Source organism: Lampris incognitus, chromosome 19 (assembly GCF_029633865.1).
Source record: "Lampris incognitus isolate fLamInc1 chromosome 19, fLamInc1.hap2, whole genome shotgun sequence".
Taxonomy (NCBI): Eukaryota; Metazoa; Chordata; class Actinopteri; order Lampriformes; family Lampridae; genus Lampris; species Lampris incognitus.
In genome coordinates this window covers 35369483-35394303 of record NC_079229.1, presented here as the reverse complement: position 1 = coordinate 35394303, position 24821 = coordinate 35369483, and the positions used below count along the sequence as shown (strand labels likewise).

The window sequence follows — 24821 nt, the reverse complement described above, 5'->3', positions numbered from 1 at the left end:
TATGGCGTGCACTTGAGATCGGTCGATATGCCAGGTGTCGAACATATTGGTGAATGCAGCAGAAATGGCTGCTGCTGTATGTGACCCTCTAAACTCTTGTGAGTGGAGCAGAATCTTTTGCAGCTTGAAATCTGTATCAATCCACTGTGCGGTTAGACTGAGCATACTGGTGAGGCTGACGTCTGAGCTCCATATGTCGGTCGTGAAACTGATAGCTGTAATATCTGATGCTATAAGCTCATAGACATGAGTTGCAACAACATTAAACAGCTCAGGTAAACACACGTCTGAGAAATGCCGTCTGCTTGGCATGGCATAACGGGGCTCAATGTGATCAATCAGCCTACGAAATCCCGTATCTTCTATGACAGAGAACGGCTGATCATCTGAGGCAATAAACTCCATAACGTTTTGTGTTATGCCCTTTGCCTTAGCACCATCACTGGAAAACTTTCTTGCCTTTTCAAATAAGTCCGCTACAGAGGGAGTGGGCGCGCTCGGATTGACTTTTCTTTTCTACGCCGCATTCTTCTCATATTCAGAATGGCAATCGGGATGTTTGGATTTCAGGTGATAAATTAAACCCGACGTGGAGAAACTCTTTGCAGACACACCTCCTCTTGAAATTTCAGCATTGCACGTTTTGCAAATCGCTATCCGTGGGTCTTTCTCCGAGATATTGAAATACGTCCACACCGCAGACATGTTGGCTCTTATCCAGATAACCGTGTGCTGGCTGCGCTTTTTGCTTGCGTCATCACAATTCTGTTTCGGCTGTGTTGTTTCAGTGATTTAGGTCTTTCGGCCGAAAACCGAAAATGCACTTTTAGGCCATTTTCGGCCGAAAATTTTCAGTGGCCGAATTTTCGGTGCATCCCTACTGGAAATGTGTTTCCAGGAATGGTTTGGTTTATAGATGAAGGCTGGAGGGAGAGGTTGGCGGTCTGATGAATATTTGATACTGGTTGGACGTACAGTATGGGTGGATGTTGGGATGTACAGACAAGGTGAGTGATGGACAGATGAATGGGTGAATGTGATACAAGAGTTGACTGACACTCTGTAGGAGACGTGATCATAGGAGGAAGAGCTTGATAGGCGGATGAAAGGAGAGACGGAGAGATGGATGGATGAAAATGAAATGGATCTTCTACAGTGCTTTCCTAGTCTGAGGACACAAAGTATTTCACGATATTAAAGTCATGAATACGTATTACAGTATGAAGCCATGGATGACATTTAGGAAGGTTAGAAAGGGTAGAAGGATGGATAGAGAGTTGCACACCTGGGAGGTGGTCAAAACTGGGGAACTGAAAAGTATAAAATGTCAGTGAGAAAACAGCCATGCCTCCTTCTTCCTCCCTGAAACAACTTTACTTTCTAGCTTTTAGTGGCGTTTTGCTGGGGGTTCGTGCTATCAGATCTGACAGACGAATACAGGGCGGGTTTAAACTGACAGACTGACACCAGAGTCAGAGCCTCCAGCTAAGTGCAGATCCAACAGGAAGTGATAGCTTGATGCAGTATGCTAATCGGTTCACCTGAAGTGTGAAAGACCCTGCAGCAAATCGCCATGTTGATCACACCTGCCCACACAAACACACACACACAAAACCACATCATGCTGTTTACACCTGCGCTTTGAAGCCAAAATGGACACACACAGGTACATACGCACATACACACAATCACACCCACACACAGTGGTACACACAATGCTACACACCCCACGCTGTTCACATCTGCCCCTCCACACAAACACACACACACACACCTGTCCGAGTCTCTCACATCTCGTGGTCGGCGTCTGCAGGCAGGCGGAACTAACAAAGGGTTTACAATGGAGGCGATGGCTGCAGGCGTGCCTGGGCAGACTGGTCACACTCTGTCCTGGGGTCAAAATGTGGTTGCCCAGACGAAGAGCGTTTTAACTAAAATGAGTTCCTTATTGACAGTAAATCAATCTATCAATCAATCAAACTCTATTTGTGTGGCTACTTTCCTGCAGAGGGCTGTGATGCAGTCTGCTTTGCTCGCATTAAAGACACCGTCCACATCATAAATTATCTGACGCTTTTTTCTGCAAAATAAATTCAGTTATCCTGTTAGAATTCTTAAAATCACACCTATTCCTTCTCCCTCATTAAAAGAAAAAATTCGGAGGCATCCAGGTGGCCTGGCGGTCTATTCCATTGCCTACCAACACGGGTACTGCTGGTTCAAATCCCCGTGTTGCATGCTACATTTCTCTGCATTTACCGGGATTAAATCCAGAGAAAGAATTACCCCATGGGGATGAACTATTAGTATCTGGCTTGGTCGGGCCTCCCTACAGACACAATTGGCCGTGTCTGTGGGTGGGAAGCCGGATGTAGGTATGTGTTCTGGTCACTGCACTAGCGCCTCTTCTGGTCGTTTGGGGCGCTTCTTCGGGGGGGAGGGGGAACTGGGAGGGAATTGCGTTATCCTCCCACGTGCTACATCCCTCTGGTGAAGCTCCTCACTGTATGGGAGGAGACATGTGGTAGTCTGCAGCCCTCCCCGGATCAGCAGAGGAGGTGGAGCAGCAACCGGGACGGCTCGGAAGAGTGGGGTAATTGGCCAAGTACAATTGGGGAGAAAAACATCCAGAATCTATGAATATACAAATTATCGCAGCCCTCAATTCAAATCCCCCCCCACCCCACCCCTCCGCTGCTCGGCAAGTGGTGATGTAGGAGTAATTCAGCCATACTTGTATGAACCGGAAACCGATTCCAAAGAAGAAGAGCAATTTGGACAGGGTTGTGTACAAGTGGACATATCAGAATGGTAATGTATTTTATGTATCGCTCTCTACAATGTTAGAAACACTACGGTAATAAATAACACGAGCCTTCGGCTTGACTTCATTATCAGTCAGCTGATAATGTGGTGCTCCTGTTAGATAAACCTTGGTCCCACTCGCCAGCTCTGACAAGTTACCTACCTTGTGAAGATAAACATTTAGATGCGTCGAAATGCTTTAACACCATAGAAAGTTTCTGTCACGCCGTCCATGTCCACCGAGCCTGCAGTCTCGCTCTCTCTCTCGCTCTCTCGTGCTCTCTCTCTCCGTCTGTTGGTCTCTCTCTCTCGCTCTCTCGTTCCTGACCTACATTCACCTCACTGGCTCAGCACACACCTGTTTTCCATCCAGCTCATTCATCAGCCCTACCAGTATAAGAAACCCGGCTCTTCAAACACTCTTTGTCAAATTGTTGTTTGAGCTTCTACGTTAGTCTCAGGTGCTCGGCTGCTCTGCAAATCTTTGAGTATTTTCCCAGTGTTGTTGTTTTTTAGTCTAATCGCCTTTCTGTTGTGTTTAGTATTGCCACTCTCCAGTTCATCTGCCTGCCTGCCTGGCTGGCTGCCCTCGCTGCTGAGCTTGGTGCAGTCCAGCCGCACTTGCTCCTTCATCCTCCGGTCCGGCCTGGCTCTGCTATCCATCTACGCCATCACCTCTCTGCCGCCTACCATCCTCAATAAACCCCTACTCGCCTTTGTCCCTTGTCTGTGTCTTGCAACTGGGTTCACTAGTCTTGTCCTTAGCAGTCTCTAGAGAAAGAAATAAACTTAGCGGTTGACCAACCTGTCAGCTCATACTCGCTGTGTCCCCAGGATAAATGGACAGCACAGCGTCAGGCTCCAGTATATGTTTTTTGGCAAAACCCATCTGATTTTGTGATAAATTTTCGTTCCAACCCTCACCTATGGTCATGAGATTTAGGTAGTGACCGAAAGGGTGAGATCGCGGATACAAGCGGCTGAAATGAGTTTCCTCCGTAGGGTGTCTGGGCTCAGCCTTAGAGATAGGGTGAGGAGCTCGGACATCCAGAGGGATCTCAGATTAGAGCTGCTGCTCCTTTGCATAAAAAGGAGCCAGTTGAGGCGGTTCGGGCATCTGATTAGGATGCCTCCTGGGCGCCTTCCTTTGGTGGTTTTCCGAGCACGTCCAACTGGGAGGAGACCCCGGGGTAGACCCAGAACTCAAGGATGAACTACATGTCCAGTCTGGCCTAGGAACACCTTGGGATCCCCAGGAGGAGCTGGAGGGTGTTGCTGGGGAGAGGGACATCTGGAGTGCCCCACTTAGCTTGCTGCCACCGCGACACAACCCCGGAGAAGTGGCTGATGATGGGATGAGATTTTCCAAAACTGTACTCTTAAAAATGGTTACTGCAGACCTGCGTTTTCTCTTGTAGTTTGGCTGGGAAATTACGATTTTCCCCTATAAACTGCACCCATTTCTCACGAATTTTCGGATACTTTGGTAATAAATGAAGGCTCACTGTTTCTCCTTTTGTAAATTTGCCACCGAAAACTAAACTTTTACATGGCAAAATTTCAATAAGTAGCGACATTACTTCTCCTCTGGCTCGCATCGCCGAAGCAGGTGCACATAATGACATGTAAAGCACCACCCCGTCCACTAACAGGATTGGTTCCTCAGGTTGTAACATCCGGTCTGGGAAGCTGGTGGCGCGAATTCACGTTTGTGGCAGACTCACCCATTATCGTCCATGCAGTGTCTTTGTCCACATGTTCATCTAAGTTTGTCTTTGTTTGATGGCTGGGAGAGCCTGGTCTGCTGCGTCCTGTGGGCCCAGGGACCACGGCCCTGCATGGAACTGTGCCCGAAGAGGTAACGCCGAGGGCGGTCTGACAGGACGCAGAAGCGTGGCAGCCTAAGCTAACTGCTAGCCCACGCAGACAGGCAGTTCCGATAACACCGAGGGCGGTCTGCTGGTGGCCTTGCGTAACCTTGACTGTGTTTTTGGTGTCGTGGTGTGGAGTGCAGGGAGGTGTGTCGAGGGTATGTGGCTGGGAGAGCTAGTATTGGATCGGCTGAGGGAGCCTGGTCTGCTGCATCCCGTGGGCCAAGGGACCATGACCCTGCCTGGAGCTGTGCCCGAAGAGGTAATAGCGGGCACGGTCTGACAGGACGCAGAAGTGGGGCAGGCTAAGCTAACTGCTAGCCCACGCAGACCGGCAGTTCCGATAACACCAAGGGCGGTCTGCTGGTGGCCTTGCGTAGCCTTGACTGTGTTTTTGGTGTCGTGGTGTGGAGTGCAGGGAGGTGTGTCGAGGGTATGTGGCTGGGAGAGCTAGTATTGGATCGGCTGAGGGAGCCTGGTCTGCTGCATCCTGTGGGCCGAGGGACCATGACCCTGCCTTGAGCTGTGCCCGAAGAGGTAATAGCGAGCGTGGTCTGACAGGACGCAGAAGTGGGGCAGGCTAAGCTAACTGCTAGCCCATGCAGACCGGCAGTTCCGACAGTCATCCTGGCTGGCGTTCGTTCTCCTGGACAGTGATTTTTTTTTTTAGTTTAGATATATGTGTTAGTTTGAATATATGTGTTCTTGTAGTTTTTGTATATGTGTTTTTGTCTTTGTGTTGCACTGCTGTGGGAAACCATGTTTCGTTTAATTTCATTTGTTCAAGTGCATGAATTGAAACGACAAAGTGTTTCTGATTCTGATTTTGATGAAACCCTGCCTTAATCCGTTTTATTGGGACTGTCGTTGGTACACTGCAGTTTGAAAGCGGATCTGCTCAGCCGTGGCGTTGACTGCTTCTTCTGCTCCTGACATGTCTTCCAACACACCACATGGACACGTTAACAAGGTTAAAAACTCTGTTTTCCTCAGAGGGGAGCTTTACGCTATGCATATAATAGAAGAGACAGTTTGCATGCATGGGTTGCATTTTTGTGTGTGTGTGTGTGTGTGTGTGTGTGTTTTGCTGATGTTGTCGTTGTGTCAGTCCTGGGACAGGATTGTAGCCTTGGTACATGTATGTTGTGTGTCTTCGTGACACAAATGAAGGTCTACACAGGAAAAGTATAAAAAAAGAGGGTCCATGTTCTGTCAGTGACCAACTTGGAACAGATGACACGTGGCAGAGATGTAAACTCACTCACTTCACTGAAGTTTTGGACCAGTACATTCAAACATGGCCTCCGTGTGGTGATATTGTGGTGAAATTGTGAATATTAATATTTTCAAAATAGAACTAGTGTGGTACGCAGAGGAAAACCGTGAACCGGGTAAGGTGTCAGTCCAGTATCCAGGGTCAGAGATACACAAGTCCAGGGGCGTCCGGGTGGTGTGGCGTTCTATTCTGTTGCCTACCAATACGGGGCTCGCCGGTTCGAATTCCCCGCGTTACGTCCGGCTTGGTCGGGTGTCCCTACAGACACAATTGGCCGTGTCTGTGGGTGGGAAGCCGAATGTGGGTATGTGTCCTGGTCGCTGCACTAGCGCTTCCTCTGGTCAGTCGGGGTACCTGTTCGTGGGGGGGGGGGAATTGCGTGATCCTCCCACGCGCTACGTCCCCCTGGTGAAACTCCCCACTGTCAGGTGAAAAGAAGCGGCTGGTGACTCCACATGTATGAAAGGAGGCATGTGGTAGTCTGCAGCAGAGGGGGTGAAGCAGAGACCAGGACGTCTTGGAAGAGTAGGGTAATTGGCCGGATACAATTTGGGGGAAAGGGGGGGGAAAATCCAAAATATATATATATATATATATATATATATATATATATATATATATACACACAAGTCCAGGTGGCTTTCCTTTTCATTTTCATTGTGCTTCCTGTTTGGATGTGTGGGTTAAATACTACTGCTGTGTGTTCACAGCAGAGTTGTGTAAGTTCTCATCAAAAAAACTAATTTTGCTTTAGGAAAACTGAGATTATGCAACCTCCCGCTAGCGTTAGTGTCACCTGCCCCGGGGTCACATTAATTTCTGCAGTGCAAACGTCTCCAGTTCAGTTTAAAGGAACACAACTCGCAGAGGAAGTCCAAGTGCTGTCACTGGGAGGGGATCTCAGGCTGAAGTCAGGCGGCGCCTCAGGATAATACACCTAATCCCTCCACATGTTTACAAAGCATTTCACTTCTCTCTCGGAGAGGCTGTGTGTGTGTGTGTGTGTGTGTGTGTGTGTGTGTGTGTGTGTGTGTGTGTGTTTGTGTGTGTGCGTGTGTGCGTGTGTGCGTGTGTGCATGCATCCTTGTCTGTCCTTGTTGGTCAGTGTCTTTGTGTGTATGGGTGTGTGAATGTGTCTGCAGGAGTATGTGTCTGTATATGTGTCTTTATGTCAGCGTGTGTCTGCTGTGTAAATGGACCTGTCTTTTTACCCGTGTGTGTGTGTGTGTGTGTGTGTGTGTGTGCATGTGTGTATGTGTGTGTTTGTTATATAAGGTTCTGTGTGGAGGACCATGTCAGGACAACTCTAACAGAATCAGGATCAGGAACAATTATTGTCATTTCTTTCATGTACTTGTGTACACAAAAGAAATGCCATTCCGTTTCCCCCAGCCCACAGCAGTGCAACACTAAAGACAAAAACACATTCAGAATTCCCAAAAACGACACCACCAAAAACAAACAAAAACAGTGAACAAAACAAAACAAACAAACAAAACAAACAGTTAACAACACAGTCCAAAAATTCCACTGTCCAGAGAACGAACGACAGCCAGGATGACTGTCGGAATTGCCGGTCTGCATGGCTAGCAGTTAGCTTAGCCTGCCCCGCGGACAAAGCAGACCAGGCTCCCTCAGCCGATCCAACGCCAGGTCTACCAGCCAGACACCTTCGACACACCTCCCCGCACTCCACATGATGACACCAAAAACAGTCAACACTAGGCGAGGACGCCGCCCTCGGTGTCATCAGAACTGACGGTCTGCATGGGCTAGCAGTTAGCTTAGCCTGCCCCACTTCCGCGTCCCATCAGACCAACCCTGGTGTTACCTCCTTGGACGCAGATCCAGTCAGGGCAACAATCAATGTTGACTTTTCCTTTCATAGTTGGTTGTTTCCATACGTCAGTCACTAGGGTTTTCCTGGCATTTATTCATCAGTCGTTCCACATGGGATCATATCTAAACGTTCATTCATTCATTCATCTTCAGCCGCTTCTCCAGGGTCAGATTGTGGTGGCACCAAGCTAAGTAGGGCACTCCAGACGTCCCTGTCCCCAGCAACGCCCTTCAGCTCCCCTGGGGAATCCCAAGACGTTCCCAGGCCAGATTGGACATGTAGTCTCTCCAGCGAGTTCTGGGTCTACCCCGGGGTCTCCTCCCAGTTGGCCGTGCCCGGTAGGATGGAGTGGGAGATTGACAGGCGGATCGGTGCGGCATCAGCAGTAATGTGGACGTTGTACCGAACCGTTGTGGTGAAGAGGGAGCTGAGCTGGAAGGCAAAGCTCTCAATTTACCAGTCAATCTTCGTTCCAACCCTCACCTATGGTCATGAGCTTTGGGTAGTGACTGAAAGGGCGAGATTGCAGATACGAGCAGCTGAAATGAGTTTCCTCCGTAGGGTGTCTGGGCTCAGCCTTAGAGATAGGGTGAGGAGCTCGGACATCTGGAGGGAGTTCAGAGTAGAGCCGCTGCTCCTTCATATCAAAAGGAGCCAGCTGAGGTGGTTTGGGCATCTGACATCTAAACATGTTTATCCGAAATGTTTTACCCTACATGGAATTCGAGCCCCCCCACCCACCACTACCACCACCATGACAGTGTTGATGTCCCGCTCCACCCTACATTCATTTCCATACAGATTTGAACCCCTGCACTACTCTCTTAAGAGTAATTACACAGGCAACTAATTCTTATTCTACAACCACCTCAAAATCAGACACATCATGGAGGCATTGTCATTCCACCAACAACTCAAAGTGGTGTTCCTGGTCATCCAGCATATGACCTGACAGTGAATTACATTAACCATTGTTTAGATTTGGGGTTGAATTGGCAAGGAATCGCTTCCCTATTTGGGATCGATCGGCGAACCTTATTTCATCATAGACCACGTCTTAGTATCCCATCACTTAGTATCCCATCCCATCTTATTATCCCGTCTTAGTATCACATCATTTTCAGATGAGAGTTTGATGTCAATAGCTGGGCAAATTTTAGCCAAAACACCTTATGTCGGTGAAACGTGTCTGCAGCAGACTTTACTCCAGAGGAATACGTGTTCAGTGTTGGAGGGTCCGCCAAGTCCTGCAGAAATAGACCCAGTTGGACGATGCTTTTATCATTATCAAGCCTTTCGTCGTAGAATCTACCATGTAGTGGGACCTAATGAGTTGTGGTAAGTTGTCGACTTTGAATAAACAGAAAATCATGTAGTGTGCAGGACAGCTGGCAACTTTTGCCGTGATTGGTTTCATGTAGAGCCTATTTAATTTTGTGGACTGTTTTAATGTTATACCATTTGTAATTTGTAATAGGTAGGCTATACACCTGTCTATAGAGTTCATTAATATTTTCCACTTTTCCTTTTTTGTAATCAAGTTCGAAAACATCATCAGATACATCCCAATAACACACCTAATTAAAGTCATCGGTGGAGTCATTGGTGGAGTACCCGATTGTATAAATGGGGTGTATACGGAGATGGCTAGGAAAAAATGCAATTGGCCGGACTTCCACAGAGCTCAACTTTGCTTTGTTTTGACAGGCGTATAGATGGAAACTTTAAACTTTTCATCTGGAGGATGGTGTTCCATGGCTGCGCTGACAGATACAGTCACACAGTCATATACCTCGAGTGCCTCAACAACAACAGGGCTTCCAGTGTACTATCCCTATTCCAGGAAGGAGTCCAAACTTTGGATTACCTTCACGAGTTAGATGTGATCATGGTATGGAGAACACAGAGGTAGCTCGATACATGCTCAGGTGAAGAGGACTGAACACGAGCAGCATAATAACAGGCCGCAGTCTTCACAATCAGCGAATCGAAAGTCTTTGGGCTGAGCTTAATCGTGTAGTTTCATACTTTTACTCTGAGATGTTTACTTTCATGCAGAATGAATTTCTACTTGATTCACTTTCTGTGCTACACTTGTTTAGTTTGCGCTACGTTTACTTGCCGAGGATCCAAAGCGCTGTCGGAATTTAGAGACCAATGGAATAACCATGCACTATCTACTGAGAGACACATGAATGACACCTTTACAATCATGTTGGACAGAATAGCATAGTTGCGTGTAGTGTATTTGATGCTAATAAACCTTCAGTGACTGATGACAGTGGACCGTTGGCTGAGTGTCATCTCAACAACAATGTCGATGTTCCTGAAAACAACTTTCATGTAAATGACACCACCATGGAGGAAATCAACCAGGCTATTGGTCCAGACACTGAGGATGGTAACCATGGAATTACACCGGAAACAGGAAACACCGAGGCGGTCTGGCGGCGGCCTCGCTTAGCGTCGACTATGCAGTGTTTTTGTCTGCATATGCGTCTGTATCGTCGCGTGGAGTGCGGGGGAGGTGTGTTGAAGGTGTCTGGCTGGAGAGTTGGTGTTGGATCAGCTCAGGGAGCCTGGTCTGCTGCATCTGATGGGGCCAAGCACCACGGCCCTGACCAGAGCTGCGCCTAAAGAGGAAACACTGAGGGCAGTCTGACAGGACACAGAAGGGGGTCAGGCTAAGCTAACTGCCAGCCCATGCAGACCGGCAGTTCCGACAGTCGTCCTGGCTGGCGTTCATTCTCTTGACGGTGGAGTTTTTGGACTGTGTTGCACTGGGGGGACTGTGTTGTTAACTGTTGGTGTTTTGTTTGTTCGTTTGTTGTTTGTTTTGTTTTTTTGCTTTGTTCTCTCTGTTTTTGTATGTTTTTGGTGGTGTTGTTTTTGGATGTGTTTTTTTGTCTTTAGTGTTACAGTGCTGTGGGCTGGGGAAATGGAATTTCATTTCTTTTGTGTACGTAGTACATAAGATGAAATGACAAATAAATTGTTCCTGATTCCTGATGGAATCAGTTTATTTGTGACGCTTGGACATTTTCTTAAAACAAATCAGTTTGTGTGAACTGTTCTTACTAGCAGTGCCACAGACATAAAGATAGCTGATCATCACATTGCATTGATCAGAAAACAGCAGAATTTAATCAACATTAGTAGCCTACACCTGAACTGATGGCTTTCACTCTTTGATTTTATATTACAGCTCACCTTTTACCTAACTGCACTACAAGGTAAAATGTAACATGGCAAGTAACAGTGAACTACACTTCCTTGATACTATGTACCTACAAAGACCAAATTTAAACCCAACCCTAATTTTATATAACCTCCAAGATTCACTGTGCTGTAAGGTCTGTGATGTCCAAGGGCTTCTAAAAAAACTACCAATACAAAAAGAAATAGACATTTGCCTAACCCTCTCTGGAATGGACTCCCAGTGAGGGTTTGGGAGAAAACCCGATGGGTGGCACCACGTGGCATCTTGTTGCAAATGACAGGGTGTCTCTCAGCTTTTCCTGTCCTCCTCAGATTAATAACAAATTTAAAATACCATGACAAGATTAATGGTTGAAACCACAATCAATGGCTCTGAATAAAAATCAAAGTAAAATCTTCACTAATATAAGATTTTTTTCCCCTCTTAGTATAATGACCATTACATCGATGCGAAGTAATTTTATGCAGTGGCAGTCAACCGAATAGCGTTGGTGAGGTCTCGTCAAGTCTTGGGGAGAGAGTGCACTGGTGTAAGTTGGCTGCCGCTTGCTCTCCTGGGCAAGTTGTTTGTTGTGCAATTATAGGTCCTTTATTTGTTTTTTTTGGGGGGGTGGGGTTTGCGCTTCTTATTTCGACGGATTATCCTGATTTTAATGCTAAACCTTTCGTGGATGGCTGGCGGTGTTCACCTGGATCTACTCTCTACCCCCACCTCCCTTGCCTGATTGAGCTCCCCACCCTCCCGTCAATCTACTGTTACCGTCCTAACGGGCCCTGACAGATTTACAACACTTGTCGGAACCAGTTGGACTCCTACAATCATGATAAGTTTGCTCATTTTACCTTCTTGAAGCCTTCCTACCTCCTGGCACATAAACTGATGCGTAGAGGGAAACCGATGTTTAAATAATCAGAACTCTTCCAAAAAACAAGTATATGCACGGGGCCTCTGGCCCGAGATTACAACTTTAACCCAAGTTGCAATAATAACATCAACTGCATAATGTCACACAGATGCTAACATCTTTTGCCTCCGGCTGTTAACCGCAGCCTTTGCAAAAATGCGTGGCTGCCTCCGCCCCCACAAACCCCAATGGCATTGTACATTTTAATACCCAGTCTCTGACCAATAAATCTACTCTGATTCATGATTTTATTACTGACGGTGGCTCTGACCTGATATTTTTAAACCTGGCATAAAGAGGGTGGTTTCTTCCACCTGAATGAGGCATCGCCACCGCCATGTTATTACATTGAAAAGCTCGTGGCCATGGTGGTGACATTGCTGTCCCGTACAAGGACTCTATATTCCTCCAGCCACTGACTGTTTCTGAAACCCAGTCATTTGAGTGCCTCACTTCTAAATGTTATCCACCAAAATTCCTCATGGTTATACTCATTTACTGCCCTCCAAAACCCAACTCATCCTTCGTCCCAGAGTTCTTTAACTTTCTTACCTCAGTATGTTCCACTCTGTCTAACATCTGGATATTTGGTGATTTTAGTATACATGTGGATTCTCCCAAATGTTCCTTGGCTGCTGATTTCCTGACCCACCTGGACTCATTAAACCTCACACAGGATGTGAATGGCCCCGCCCACAACTGTGGCCGCACACTGGACCTCATTATCACTGGAAATGCACCTGCCTCTGACCTAAACATCTTTGAGCTTGGTGTCTGACCATAAGGCTGTATCACTGTCATTGGCAATTCCATCCTCCAACACCCCCCCACACCCCCCCCCCCCACACACACACACACACACCGAGAGGGTAATTTAGTTGCACAATCTGGACACTGCCCACTTTCTTGAATTCATAATGGCCACACTCAACTGATTTTAGCTCATGTTCCCCGATGAAATGATCATCCTCTACAGTACCACCCAGACCACCTCCCTCAACACCCTCGCCCCTGAACAAATCAGGAAAGCCACCTTCCAGCGCCCCTCTCCCTTGTTCACTGATAATCTGCACCACATGAAGACCTGCAGCCGCCAGTTTGAGAGGTTATGAAGGAAAGCTGCTATTTACTGTCCCTCTACTGGCCTTCGGAGACGCAGTGGTCACCCCATCTCCACCCCTGGTGGGTCAAATTAACTACCAAAATGAATATTCTCCCTACATTTTTATATATATATATTTTAAATCTATTCCAACCTTATCCCCAAATGCCCCCTTTTTTTTGGTGGATTTTTTTGTTGTTGTCCCTAATTGTATCCAGCTAATTACCCCACTTTTCTGAGCTGTCCTGGTCTCTGCTCCACCCACTCTGATGATCTGGGGAGGGCTGCAGACTACCACATGCCTCCTCCCATACATGTAGATACATACCATGTGTATCCGATACATGCCAGCTGCTTCTTTTCACCTGCCTGTGAGGAGTTTCGCCAGGGGGACGTAGTGGGTGGGAGGATCACGCTATTCCCCCCCAGTCCCCCCCCCCCAAACAGATGCCCCAACTGACCAGAGGAGGCACTAGTGCAGCGACCAGGACACATACTCGCATCCGGCTTCCCACCCACAGACACGACCAACTGTGTCTGTAGGGACGCCCGACCAAGCTGGAGGCAACACAGGGATTAAATCCACGCGATCCCCATGTTGGTTGGCAGCGGAAGAGACCACCACACTACCCGGGTGCCCGAGGCCGAATCCACCTTTGCCTCACTAGACTCAGTTATATCGTCCTACATATGGAAAAGGCAAGTGCCCTCGGCTAGATAAAGTCTATCTTTAGAAATGTAAAAGCAATGGAGGCATGGCCCTGCCTAATTTTCACTTTTATTACCAGGCGGCTAATATACACTGTCTTACGTTTTGTTTTGGTCACACTAACCAAGCCGACTGGCCATCGCAGATGACAATGGAGTTGAATTCTGCCAAAAACCTTTCCATTTCAGCACTGCTTGGCTCCTCACTCCCTCTTCCTCCAAAGAAATCATGTGGTAATCGGTTATCTGGCACACCATGAGAGAGTGTGCACAGTTCAGAAACCACTTTGGTCTTCCTGGTTTTTCTCTCAAGTCTTACTCTCTCCAGCCATCTCATCCAACCCTCTTTACTTGATTCTGCGTTTCAAGAATGGCACAGAAGGGGTATTGAGCGCTTTCAAGTCCTTTTTATCGTAAACAGTTTTGCATCGTTTGAACAACTTTGTGAAAAGTTTAACCTACCAAATACTCAATTTTTTTCAGGTATCTGAAAACCAGACACTTTCTCCATTCACAGATACCGAATGTCCCTGGGGCACCTGATACGAGCACCGCTGATGTGTTTGTTTACACCTGTCACACAAAGGCGTAATGTCAGCTATCTATGAACAGGTTGTAGGGAGTTTTATTTTCTTTCTCCCTTTTTCTCCCCAATTTTATCCGGCCAATTACCCCACTTTTCCGAGCCATCCCGGATGCTGCTGCTGCAGCTCTTCTGCCGTCAAGCTCAATAAGGCTTTTCATCATTTTAGAAGTTTTGCATCAATATACATGTAGTGCTGTGAGATCTGGTGTATGTTATAATAACCTCATTTCTCTTCCCCCCCTCCCCTCCCTAATTGTATGATTTTGGTCTGGAGAGTGGACAAAATGAACAGGCATCATTTTTGTTAAATAGAAAGCCAGGAAATAATAAGGAAAATCAGTCATAATAATAATAATAAATCAAACCTATGTAACACTCAAAGTGGCTTTACAATAAACGGGGTGAAACAAGACAATGGATAAACATAACACAGACATACAGGGGTGGATGGGAATGGAGGGGGGGGGCTACGAGAGGGAAAAGCCGCAGCCACACACGACGCCAGCAGTACTCTCCCACTTAAACACATATAAAAGGGCAAGAAAAACAAAAAACAACCGCACTATGGGCGTTGATTTTGTTGTGTAGGGATTTACTCCCGTAGCCTGTTCCTCTCCCGAGGTGTCCACTAGGTGGCACTATTTCACCCACAGCTGGGGGCTGGTTCCTGGGCATCAGGTAATATCCACACACCGGTGGGCCTGCGTACCGCACGTCTAGGGGCCTGACCTCCTCCGAGTCCCTTGGTGTACCCAGTTACAGTGCGTCACCATGAGGAGGCGCTACATAGGGCTTGCTGTTGGAGAGGCTATGTACTGGCAGGGAGAGACTTACGTGCTCGACTCTCCTGTTCGCATTTCTGCTAGCCAGCGGTGACGGTTGAGAGTGAGACGTGTAAGCACACAACACTCAGTCATGTTACCCACCTTCTCTTTGCTGTCGACCCGCTCCAGCTGCTGAATCGCCTGGCGTGGAAGCGAGGGTCTGCATTTCTTGAGTGGGTGGGGGAGGGGGGAGCGGTGTCGCTCCTCATAGTAACATTTAGGCATTGGTTTGGCCTAAACAACAAGCCTATCTCATTACTCTTATCGTTGGCGGGATTTCTTATATTTCCGGAGGCTTCTTGGTTCAGAAGACAGTTAATGAGGTCTGGTGACCCAAGAAGCCCCCTCAGAATACTGATCGCCTCTTCCGACCGGCTGCCTGCCGATGCTACTGTTCATGAAGAGTTTTTCCTCTTCAGTGAATGCCACCAATGTGCCTTCCTGTTACACTGATACAACTTCCGGGTCCACTGAAAAATATTTTGCACGCACACACTCACACAGAGAGAGAGAGAGAGAGAGAGAGAGAGAGAGAAGTCTTCAGTAAAAATTGAATCTAAAATCTTCTGAAAATTCATCCCAAAATTGCACGGGGGTTGGGGGGGTGGGGGGTGGGCGGGCAGTGATTCTGTGTTAAAAACAGACTTATTTTGCAAGTGGAGGTGAGTCATGGCTGTAAGATGACTCAGTGCTTCAGATCTTACATATAACAGCATGCTACTCTGAGCCCAGCGGTCATTATGGGATCTTTTTCTCTAAATGGTGGACATTTTAGTTAAGAGGGAGCTCGTATGGAGCCTTTTTACCATGACCTCATTGTAGTTTCACATTATTGGACACATGGATGTGATGGATGGGAGGATGATAATGGATGGATGGATGGGTGGGTGCTGATGGATGATGGGATAGGTAGATAGTCATGGAAGTAAGGATGGATGATGAATGGGTAATTGATGGATGGATGAGGGTGTTGGGCTGCGGGGACTCATTGGTGATCCGTGTTGTGAATATTTGTTTGTATGTTTGTGTTGTTGTCCATCACTGCCCAGATGCCTGTGGGCAAGGCAGTGAACCTGAATGCTCCTGGGCCACTGCATTACCACTGACCATGCCATCTGATCTCTCCGAGCAAACTGTGTGTGTGTGTGTGTGTGTGTTTATATGGGTGTCTTGCTTGCGCTTGCTGGTTGTCCATCGTATCCAATGATGGCCATCTTCTCCTACTTGCGAGTCTTTTGTTGGCTGAATAGTCCGATCCTGGATGCACAGTTGCGGTTGCAGACCGGGCATGTAAAAGTGGTGCTGGGGGGGGGGGTAGCTTTGTGAGCATGCCTCTTCGCACGCTTTGCTACATGGTGTTGTGTGTGCTGGTTTTCCATGTACTTCACTCCCTCTGAGACGTGAGAGCGCCAGATGGTGCGGCAGGAGGCAAGTTCCTCCAAAGAAGAGGGGTCGATCTGGCGTCGTTTCAGTGTGGTCTTCATTTGGTCTTTGAACCGCTTCTTCTGCCCACCAGCAGTGCGTTGACCAAGGCGTAGTTGGCCGTAGAGGACTTGACGTAGGAGTTGTTGGCTGGGCATGCGAATGACATGCCCAAGCCACCTGAGCTGATGGTGGTTTAGGGTAGACTCCACGCTGCAGCTGCCTGCCCACTCCAACACCTCTGTGTGTGGCACTCTGTCCTCCCAAGTAATGCCGAGGATCCTCTGGAGACCTCTCACATGGAAGGCCTCCAGGCTTCTGAGATGGTGGCTGTAGATGGTCCACGCCTCACATCCATAGAGTAGTGTGGGGACTGAGGTTGCTGTTCTGGAAAACCTTTCCCCTTAGACGACCAGAAGACGTTGAGGCTTGTTTGAGGCGCTGCTGGATCTCATCGTCCATTGTGCAGGCGTCAGATAGCATGCTTCCCTGGTATCTGATGGCAGGAACAGTGGCCGGCTGCTGCCCTTCTGCTGTGGAGGTTGTTGGGTGGCTTGTTTGTGTGTTTACATGGGTGTGCATCAGTGGTGTCAGCATGACCAAATCTACATCTATTCTGTTGTGTTGTGTTGTATTGTATTGTGTTGTGTTGTATTTCTCGTCTGGGTGCAGTGTTTGTATCAGTGAGGCTCATCTTGTTCTAGCCCCGGGGCCGCCAGTGATAGCTGACAGCTCAACAGTCTGTGTAGTTTGGTTAATGTCGCTCCGCCTGACGTCAACACTGTACTGCAGACACACACACAGCCAGGCATTACCACTGCCGCCAGGCCGCTCTCAACACAGCGCCCCCACTGGACAGGAAGGAGAACACATCCAATGTGATTAAAACAAAAGGAATGAAAAACATAACGAAAGAGAAAAGAGTAATCAGAGTCATTTTCCTTTTCTTTTCTCAGTCATTTCATCTTCAGTTTTCGCGGGTTCGATGTCATCTGAAGTGGTTTAGAGATGGAAACCTGCTGGAAACACCCTCAGTCATCAATGTAATCCTGCTTTTCCTCTCTTAGTCTCTTGTTCTGCCTCTTTGTCTGAGGATCTTTCGCTCTCTCTCTCTCTCTCTCTGTCTCTCTCTCTTGCTCTCTCTTGCTGTCTCTCTCTTGCTGTCTCTCTTGCTGTCTATCTTGCTGTCTCTCTCTTGCTGTCTCTCTCTGTCTCCTTGCTTGCTGTCTGTCTTGTTCTCTGTCTCCCTCTGTCCTCTGTCTCTCGATCCCTCTCTGCCTCAGGTTGAATTTGTCTGTGTGTGATAGACTGGATTGACAGAGAGATGGAGAGAAACAGAAATTAAGACAGAAAAGTTGAGATACAGAGAGAGAGAGAGAGAGAGAGAGAGAGAGAGAGAGAGAGAGAGAGAGAGAGAGAGAGAGAGAGTGTAGAAAGTGTAGCTGTGGGAGAAGAGAGAGACTGTGTGTGTGTGTGTGTGTGTGTGTGTGTGTTCGAGACAGTGAGGATAGAGAGAGAAAGCAGTAACCCCAGTCATAGCAGCTTGTTTTATTTTGGTTTTTGTTTTTTTGTATATCTCACACATATGCTCAGAAACTCTGTCTCACACACACACACACACACACACACACACACACACATGCATACACACACGCACACACGTGTCACGTAGCCAGTGTCACATCGAGGTTATACTCACTGTGGAACAACTAGCAGGAAGAGGCACTTCTTCAACTGCAAGGACACACACACACACACACACACACACACAGGCAGGCAGGCAGGCAGGCAGGCAGGGGGAAGGCAACTCCCAGAGAGGCTGCAGCCTACAGAGAGGGAGACGTGATGCTAAACAGATTCTCCCTCAGAAGATCAAAGAACTTGCAACATTTTAAACACAGAGAGTGAGACAGACACAGGGCGACAGACTGATAGATGGAGAGAGCGATAAAGCGACTGACACACACTGAGCGGCAGGCAGGTAGACAGACGGAGAGACAAAGGTGGATGGAGCGACAGACGGGCAGTTTCAGACGGTCACATGGTCAGGTGATCGTTCTGTAAAAGCAGTAAACTACTCCTGAACTTGCATGGCAGTGATTATTATAGAGTCCCGGTGAGGGAAGTTGTCTGCAGTATTTGTACTGCAGGAAATACTGCATGACCTGGACTCTCTGTCTTCAGGACAACAACAAGTTTCAGGTGAAGGTAATCTGAAAATCGCTTCACTGAAAAAATATCTTACCGGATATATGAAACGCAAAATATCTGCCGACAACCTGCACCATCACTGTGTTTGTTCTGTTGTTTGTTGTTGTTGTGTGTGTGTGTGTGTGTGTGTGTGTGTGTGTTGACGGGAGATCTGGAGCGTGTGTGTCCTGCGGCCGTGTCGTCTGGGGAGAACGAGCTCCCTGTCGGCTTCAGTTGCTGCTCAAAAACCACCTCCACAAATCCCGCTGGGAAAATCTGAAATTTTGTTGTTTTTTTGTTTTTGCTTTTGATTAATTAAGTTCATTTTCCAAAAGAAAATAATGTTTTCGTTCAATTCACTGGTTGATGAAGAGGGTTTTTTAATCCAGTTCCTACCAAAACAAATCGGCTTCATTAACAATCATAAAATAAAGCATAAAGATAAAAAAATTCTTGGGAGTTATAGCCTGAGGGGGGAGTAACACAGTCGGAGGACATGTCCCTGCAGAGTTCAGGACTGTGGTGGAAGGGGGAATCTCAGCTGGGAACTGGTTGCACTGGTCGGCTCCCGACGGCCCCAGTAGAGGACTGTGGTTGTACTGGTCGGTTGTGTAGAGCTGTATAAATGTGAAATACGACTTTATTAAAAAAAAATACCCAGTCCACCCTTAAAATCTTCTGCCAGGGTAAACATGTAGCCACAGGTTTAACAGGAATTGAAGGCTTTGGTTTAACAGCTTTTGTCTACAGTGGAAAATTAGTCTTGGTCTAAGTAACACGGTGATTGAAATACAGCGGAATGCACCTTTAGGCTGCGATCACATGGAACGGACGCATTATTGGTGGTAACAGGTGCCGTTTTCCAAAATGTTCAATGGTTCTGAAGCATTTAGTTTGCTAGTTATGTTCCCGGTGTGCCTCGCGTTTTTAGAGAAACGCCAGAGGCTGTAGTGCCCAACGTCACCACCCCTTCTTCTCTGCTTACCAATCAGGGGAGCGGAGGGGCGGGCCTTCTCAACTGAACTGTTCACAACAGAGATGGAGGAAAGAAAGTTCTCTCTGCCCTGCCACGTTTCAGAGAAACAAATCACAGTTTAGGTAATAAAAAGATGTGTTGTTCAACAGTATAAAGTCATGATAAATCAGATCGGGAGAGTTGTGTAAGCTAATTCACTTATTGCTAAAGCCACCAAAACGACAAGTAGAAAAGCCGCGGTGCACCAGCTGAGCTATTGTTTTCCTATGGAGAGAGCAGAGTCGCCCCACCTAACACAAATGCTACCTTGGACTTCTACCTAAGTAGAAGTTCTTCCACTTCTGGCGTGGGAAGATGGCTGCACGAATTCACGTTTGCAGCAGCCTCACCCAGTACTGGTGTAGGAAGATGTGGGCGAACTTAAGTTTGCGGGGGCCTCACCCAGTACTGTCCGTGCAGTGTCTTTGTCCATGTCTGCATCTAAGTTTGTGTCGTCGTTTGATGGCTGGAAGAGCTAGTGTTGGATCGGCTGGGACAGCTTGGTCTGCTGCATCCTATGGGCCCAGGGACCACGGCCCTGCCTGGAGCTGCGAAGAGGAAACCCCGAGGGCGGTCTGACAGGACATGGAAGCGGGCAGGCTAAGCTAACTGCTAGCCCATGCAGACCGGCAGTTCCGATAACACCGAGGGTGGTGTGGTACACAAGTAAATGAAAAAAAATGACGATAAATTGTTCCTGATTCCTGATCAACTTAGGACTGGCATGCTAGTGATTGACAGGAAACTGTGGCTGCCTAGCAACAACAAATGCCTCTCACTGCTGAAAACCCATCCAAGTTCAAGCTTCACTTTATTGTCATGTACATATAAAAAGTACCATGTACCTCCAGATGCAGTGAGATGCATGTGCCCTGGCTCTCTCAGCCCTTAAAACTATGTATAAGAATACAATAAATAATAACAAAATCAGTAAATAAGAAATCAAAAATCCCACAAAATAATAAATCACTGAAGTTATGTGGGGTGCCTACTGTTCATTATTCTGACGGCCTGGGGTAGAAACTGTGAGGCGGCTGGTCAGAGCTCTGATGCTCTGTAAGAGTTGTCCTGAGGGACGCAGGAGAACAGACCTCCATGATACATAGGCTGCATGGTGTCCATGATCTGAAGCTGTGGCAGTGCTGTTCCTATGGAGTCTGAAGCTGTTTCTACTGTCCTTCTCAGTTACTTGTGGTCCTGTTCAGTCAGGTTGCCAAACCACACCAGTATGCTTCCAGTAAGGATGCTCTCTATGGTGGTCTGGTAGAAACCGACCAGGGTTTTTGTGGACATTCTGAATTCTTTAGGACATCTCAGAAATTAGTCTCTGTTGGGCCTTCTTAATGACACAACTGGTGTTTAGAGACCAGGAGAGGGATGAGATCTGAATGCCTAAAAATCTGAAGTTCTCCACAATTTCAACAGGGATACTGTTGATGTAAACTGGTGTCTGCACTGTTTTGGACTTCCTAAAATCAACAATTACCTCCTTTGTTTCCTCAACATTCAGGGAGAGGTTGCCATCTTGACAAGATATGGATAGGTCCTTCACTTCCTCCTTATAGGCGTCTTCATTGCTGTCATTTATCAGTCCAATAACTGTGGTGTCATCTGCAAATGTCACGATGCTGTTATGATATTTGGCAACACAGTCATGTGTGAATAGACTGTAGAGTAAGGGACTAAGACAACAACCCTGTGGTAGATGAGTAGTGGTCTGGATGAGGCTGATAAAAAATATAAAAAAGCAGTACCTTGTGTTAAAACACATCCAGTGTGATCACAGACTTAGTTGTAAAAGCTCAAAGTTTTTTTCATATAATACAATATCTCAACAAATATATATATATGCGTGTGTGTCTATATGTGTGTGTTCTGTGCCCCAGGTGTTCTCAGGTATCTTCACAGCAGAGATGGTGTTGAAGATCATCGCTCTGGATCCGTATTATTACTTTCAGACCGGCTGGAACATCTTCGACAGCATCATCGTGTGTCTCAGCCTGATGGAGCTCGGCCTGTCTGATGTGGAGGGACTGTCTGTCCTCCGATCCTTCAGACTGGTAACACACACACACACACACACACACACACACACACACACACACACACACACACACATACACACATTTGTGTTTGCTTGTTTATTTTTATTATGGCTCTCTCTCTCTCAGTTGCGGGTGTTTAAACTGGCTCGGTCATGGCCAACCCTGAACACTCTGATAAAGATCATTGGGAATTCCATGGGCGCCCTAGGGAACCTCACACTGGTCCTCGCCATCATCGTCTTCATCTTCGCCGTGGTCGGCATGCAGCTCTTCGGCAAAAACTACCAGGTGGGACCTTTGATGTTTGAGTTGGAGACCTGGGAGATCATGCATGCAACCAGCTAACCTGTCATAACCTCTTCAGTCTGGTGGACTCTTGTCTAAAACACCATAGAAAACCCAAATTGTTTCATACGGGAGAGCTGTGAAAGACCCTTTGGTACATAATGAGGCAACAGAACTGCTTGCTCCACCTACTGACCATCATTTGAAAAGAAACCTACTGTCTTCCGAACAGAATGACCAATTATCAAAAAATGGCAGCAAGGCGTCCGGGTAGTGTAGTGGTCTATTCTGCTGCCTACCAGCATGAGGGTCGCTGGTTCGAATACCTGTGTTACCTCCAGCTTGGTCGGGCATCCCTACAGACACAATTGGCTGTGTCTGCGGGTGGGAAGCCGGATGTGGGTATGTGTCCTTGTCACTGCACTAGCACCTCCTCTGGTCGGTCGGGGCACCTGTTTGGGGGGGAGGGGGAGCTGGGGGGTAATAGCGTTATCCTCCCACATGCTACGTCCCCCTGGTGAAACTCCTCAATGTCAGGTGAAAAGAAGCGGCTGGCGACTCCACATGTATCGGAGGAGACGTGGTAGTCTGCAGCCCTCCCCGGATCAGCAGAAGGGGTGGAGCAGAGACCGGCACAACTCGGAAAAGTGGGGTAATTGGATGGGTACAATTGGGGAGAAAAAGGGGGGTATAAATAAATAAATAGACTTTGGGTTGCCATGTTGGGAGACCACATTTTATCAATACCAGAGATTCTCCAGACATTCTTTCAAAAATCATGTGACTGGCAAGGACTGCCATTTCACATTCTCTGAATAATGTGACTTGAAAATGACATTCAGCGCATATACAAAGTCAATTTTCACACATTAGTAACAGGAACTACATTTACAGTGGTTAAATTTAGGGTTAAAGTTAGGTTGCCATTATTGAGGTTGCCATACACCGGTTCGGGTGTCTTTGTCTAATCACATGGTTTAAAATAGCAGATAAACTTGAATGGTACCAGCTAGCATCATAGGGCACTACATAGTAATCACATCATATTAGTACTTTATGAAGCAGTAGAAGCGGCATGGTGGCGCAGTGGTTAGTGCGGCCTCACAGCAAGAAGGTCCTGGGTTCAAGCCCTGGGGTAGTCCAACCTTGGGGGTCGTCCCGGGCATTCTCCCCGTGTCTGCATGGGTTTCCTCTGGGTGCTCCGGTATCCTCCCACAGTCCAAAGACATGTAGGTCAGGTGAACCGGCGGTACTAAATTGTCCCTAGGTGGATGGGTGTGGGGGGGTGTGTGTGTGGGAGGTGGGGGGGGGGACCATCGGCGGGCCCTGTGATGGCCTGGCAACCTGTCCAGGGTGTCTCCCTGCCTGCTGCCCAATGACTGCTGGGATAAGCTCCAGCATCCCCGCGGCCCTGAGAGCAAGATAAGCGGTTTGGATAGCGGATGGATGGATGAAGCAGTAGTGTTACTAGTACACTTGCTGCATTTAGTGTAGATGCACCTTAGATCATCAAGAGGCGGTGAAAAGGGAAGTCACTTTCAAAGTAAATTAATATTGGTCTCTGAAAGAATGTCTATGGCGACTCTCTGGTATTGAAAAAATATGGATCCTACCATGGGAACCCAAAGTGTTTTTTATTAAGGAATTATTGCTGATTACTATTGCATCAATAAATTAGTTAACCAGTGATAAAATAATTAATTGCTACTGATAAACTCTTTATAAAGTATGCCTTGTTGTAAAGTGATACCAAAAAAAAAATCAATAAGCAAATTACTCACATCTCATTATTACTGTCTCTCTCTCTCCCCCCCCCCCCCCCCCCAGGACTGTGTGTGTAAGATTTCAAAGGACTGCATTCTGCCTCGCTGGCACATGAAGGACTTCTTCCACTCTTTCCTCATTGTGTTTCGGGTTTTGTGCGGCGAGTGGATCGAGACAATGTGGGACTGCATGGAGGTCGCCGGTCAGCCGCTCTGCATCCTGGTCTTTATGCTTGTCATGGTCATCGGGAACTTAGTGGTGAGTGACCTTAGACCTGTGGCACCTCACCCACAGCTCGCCAATCTCTAATCTTCTGCCACGGTGGCTTCAATCTTAATCGTCTTTGGAGCCCTATAGAGGAAGCGTGTTGTGTTCAGACTCGTCATTCTCTTCCGACACTTCTAGCAGCTTTTCATTTGGGATTTTTGAATTCTGAATTGTGTCTTGAAAACCTTCCCCAGTGAGAGAAAGAGTTAAAGCAAATAGTGAAAGCACAGAGATCTTTAAAACAAATTACTTCAGATTAAAATGATGATTTCAGAAGAACGGGAGATCTCTGAGAAATGTGTGGTTTTATTCTGTTTCATCTGTAAAACCGTATGATCATATTTTGTGATTATCTGTAAATAGTGATTGATAAATGAGTAATAGAGCACTTATAAACTGTTACAACATACTTGTTAACATGAGCAGACAACTTAAAACATCAACAACTGTCTTATAGTTGTTAAGTTATTGGTAATAGCAGCATGACAAGGAAAGACAGAAAAAAGTTAAAAACAAGGCGTTCAGGTGGTGTAGCGGTCTATTCCTGTTGCCAACCAACACAGGGATCGGTGGTTCGAATCCCCGTGTTACCTCCAGTTTGGTCGGGCGTCCTTACAGACACAGTTGGCTGTGTCTGCGGCTGGGAAGCCAGATGTGGGTATGTATCCTGGTTGCTGCACTAGCGCCTCTTCTGGTC

At 47.2% G+C, this 24821-nt stretch overlaps 1 protein-coding gene across 1 annotated transcript in view; it reads left to right on the top strand.

Moving 5' to 3' along the window:
* scn5lab (sodium channel, voltage gated, type V-like, alpha b) overlaps positions 1–24821 on the top strand; it is a 283003-nt gene that overhangs the window by 124494 nt on the left and 133688 nt on the right. Inside the window, exons 16-18 of the mRNA XM_056299257.1 lie at positions 21650–21823; positions 21935–22096; positions 23921–24115. Of these exons, the coding sequence (XP_056155232.1) occupies positions 21650–21823; positions 21935–22096; positions 23921–24115 (531 nt within the window). The remainder of the gene's footprint in view (positions 1–21649; positions 21824–21934; positions 22097–23920; positions 24116–24821) is intronic.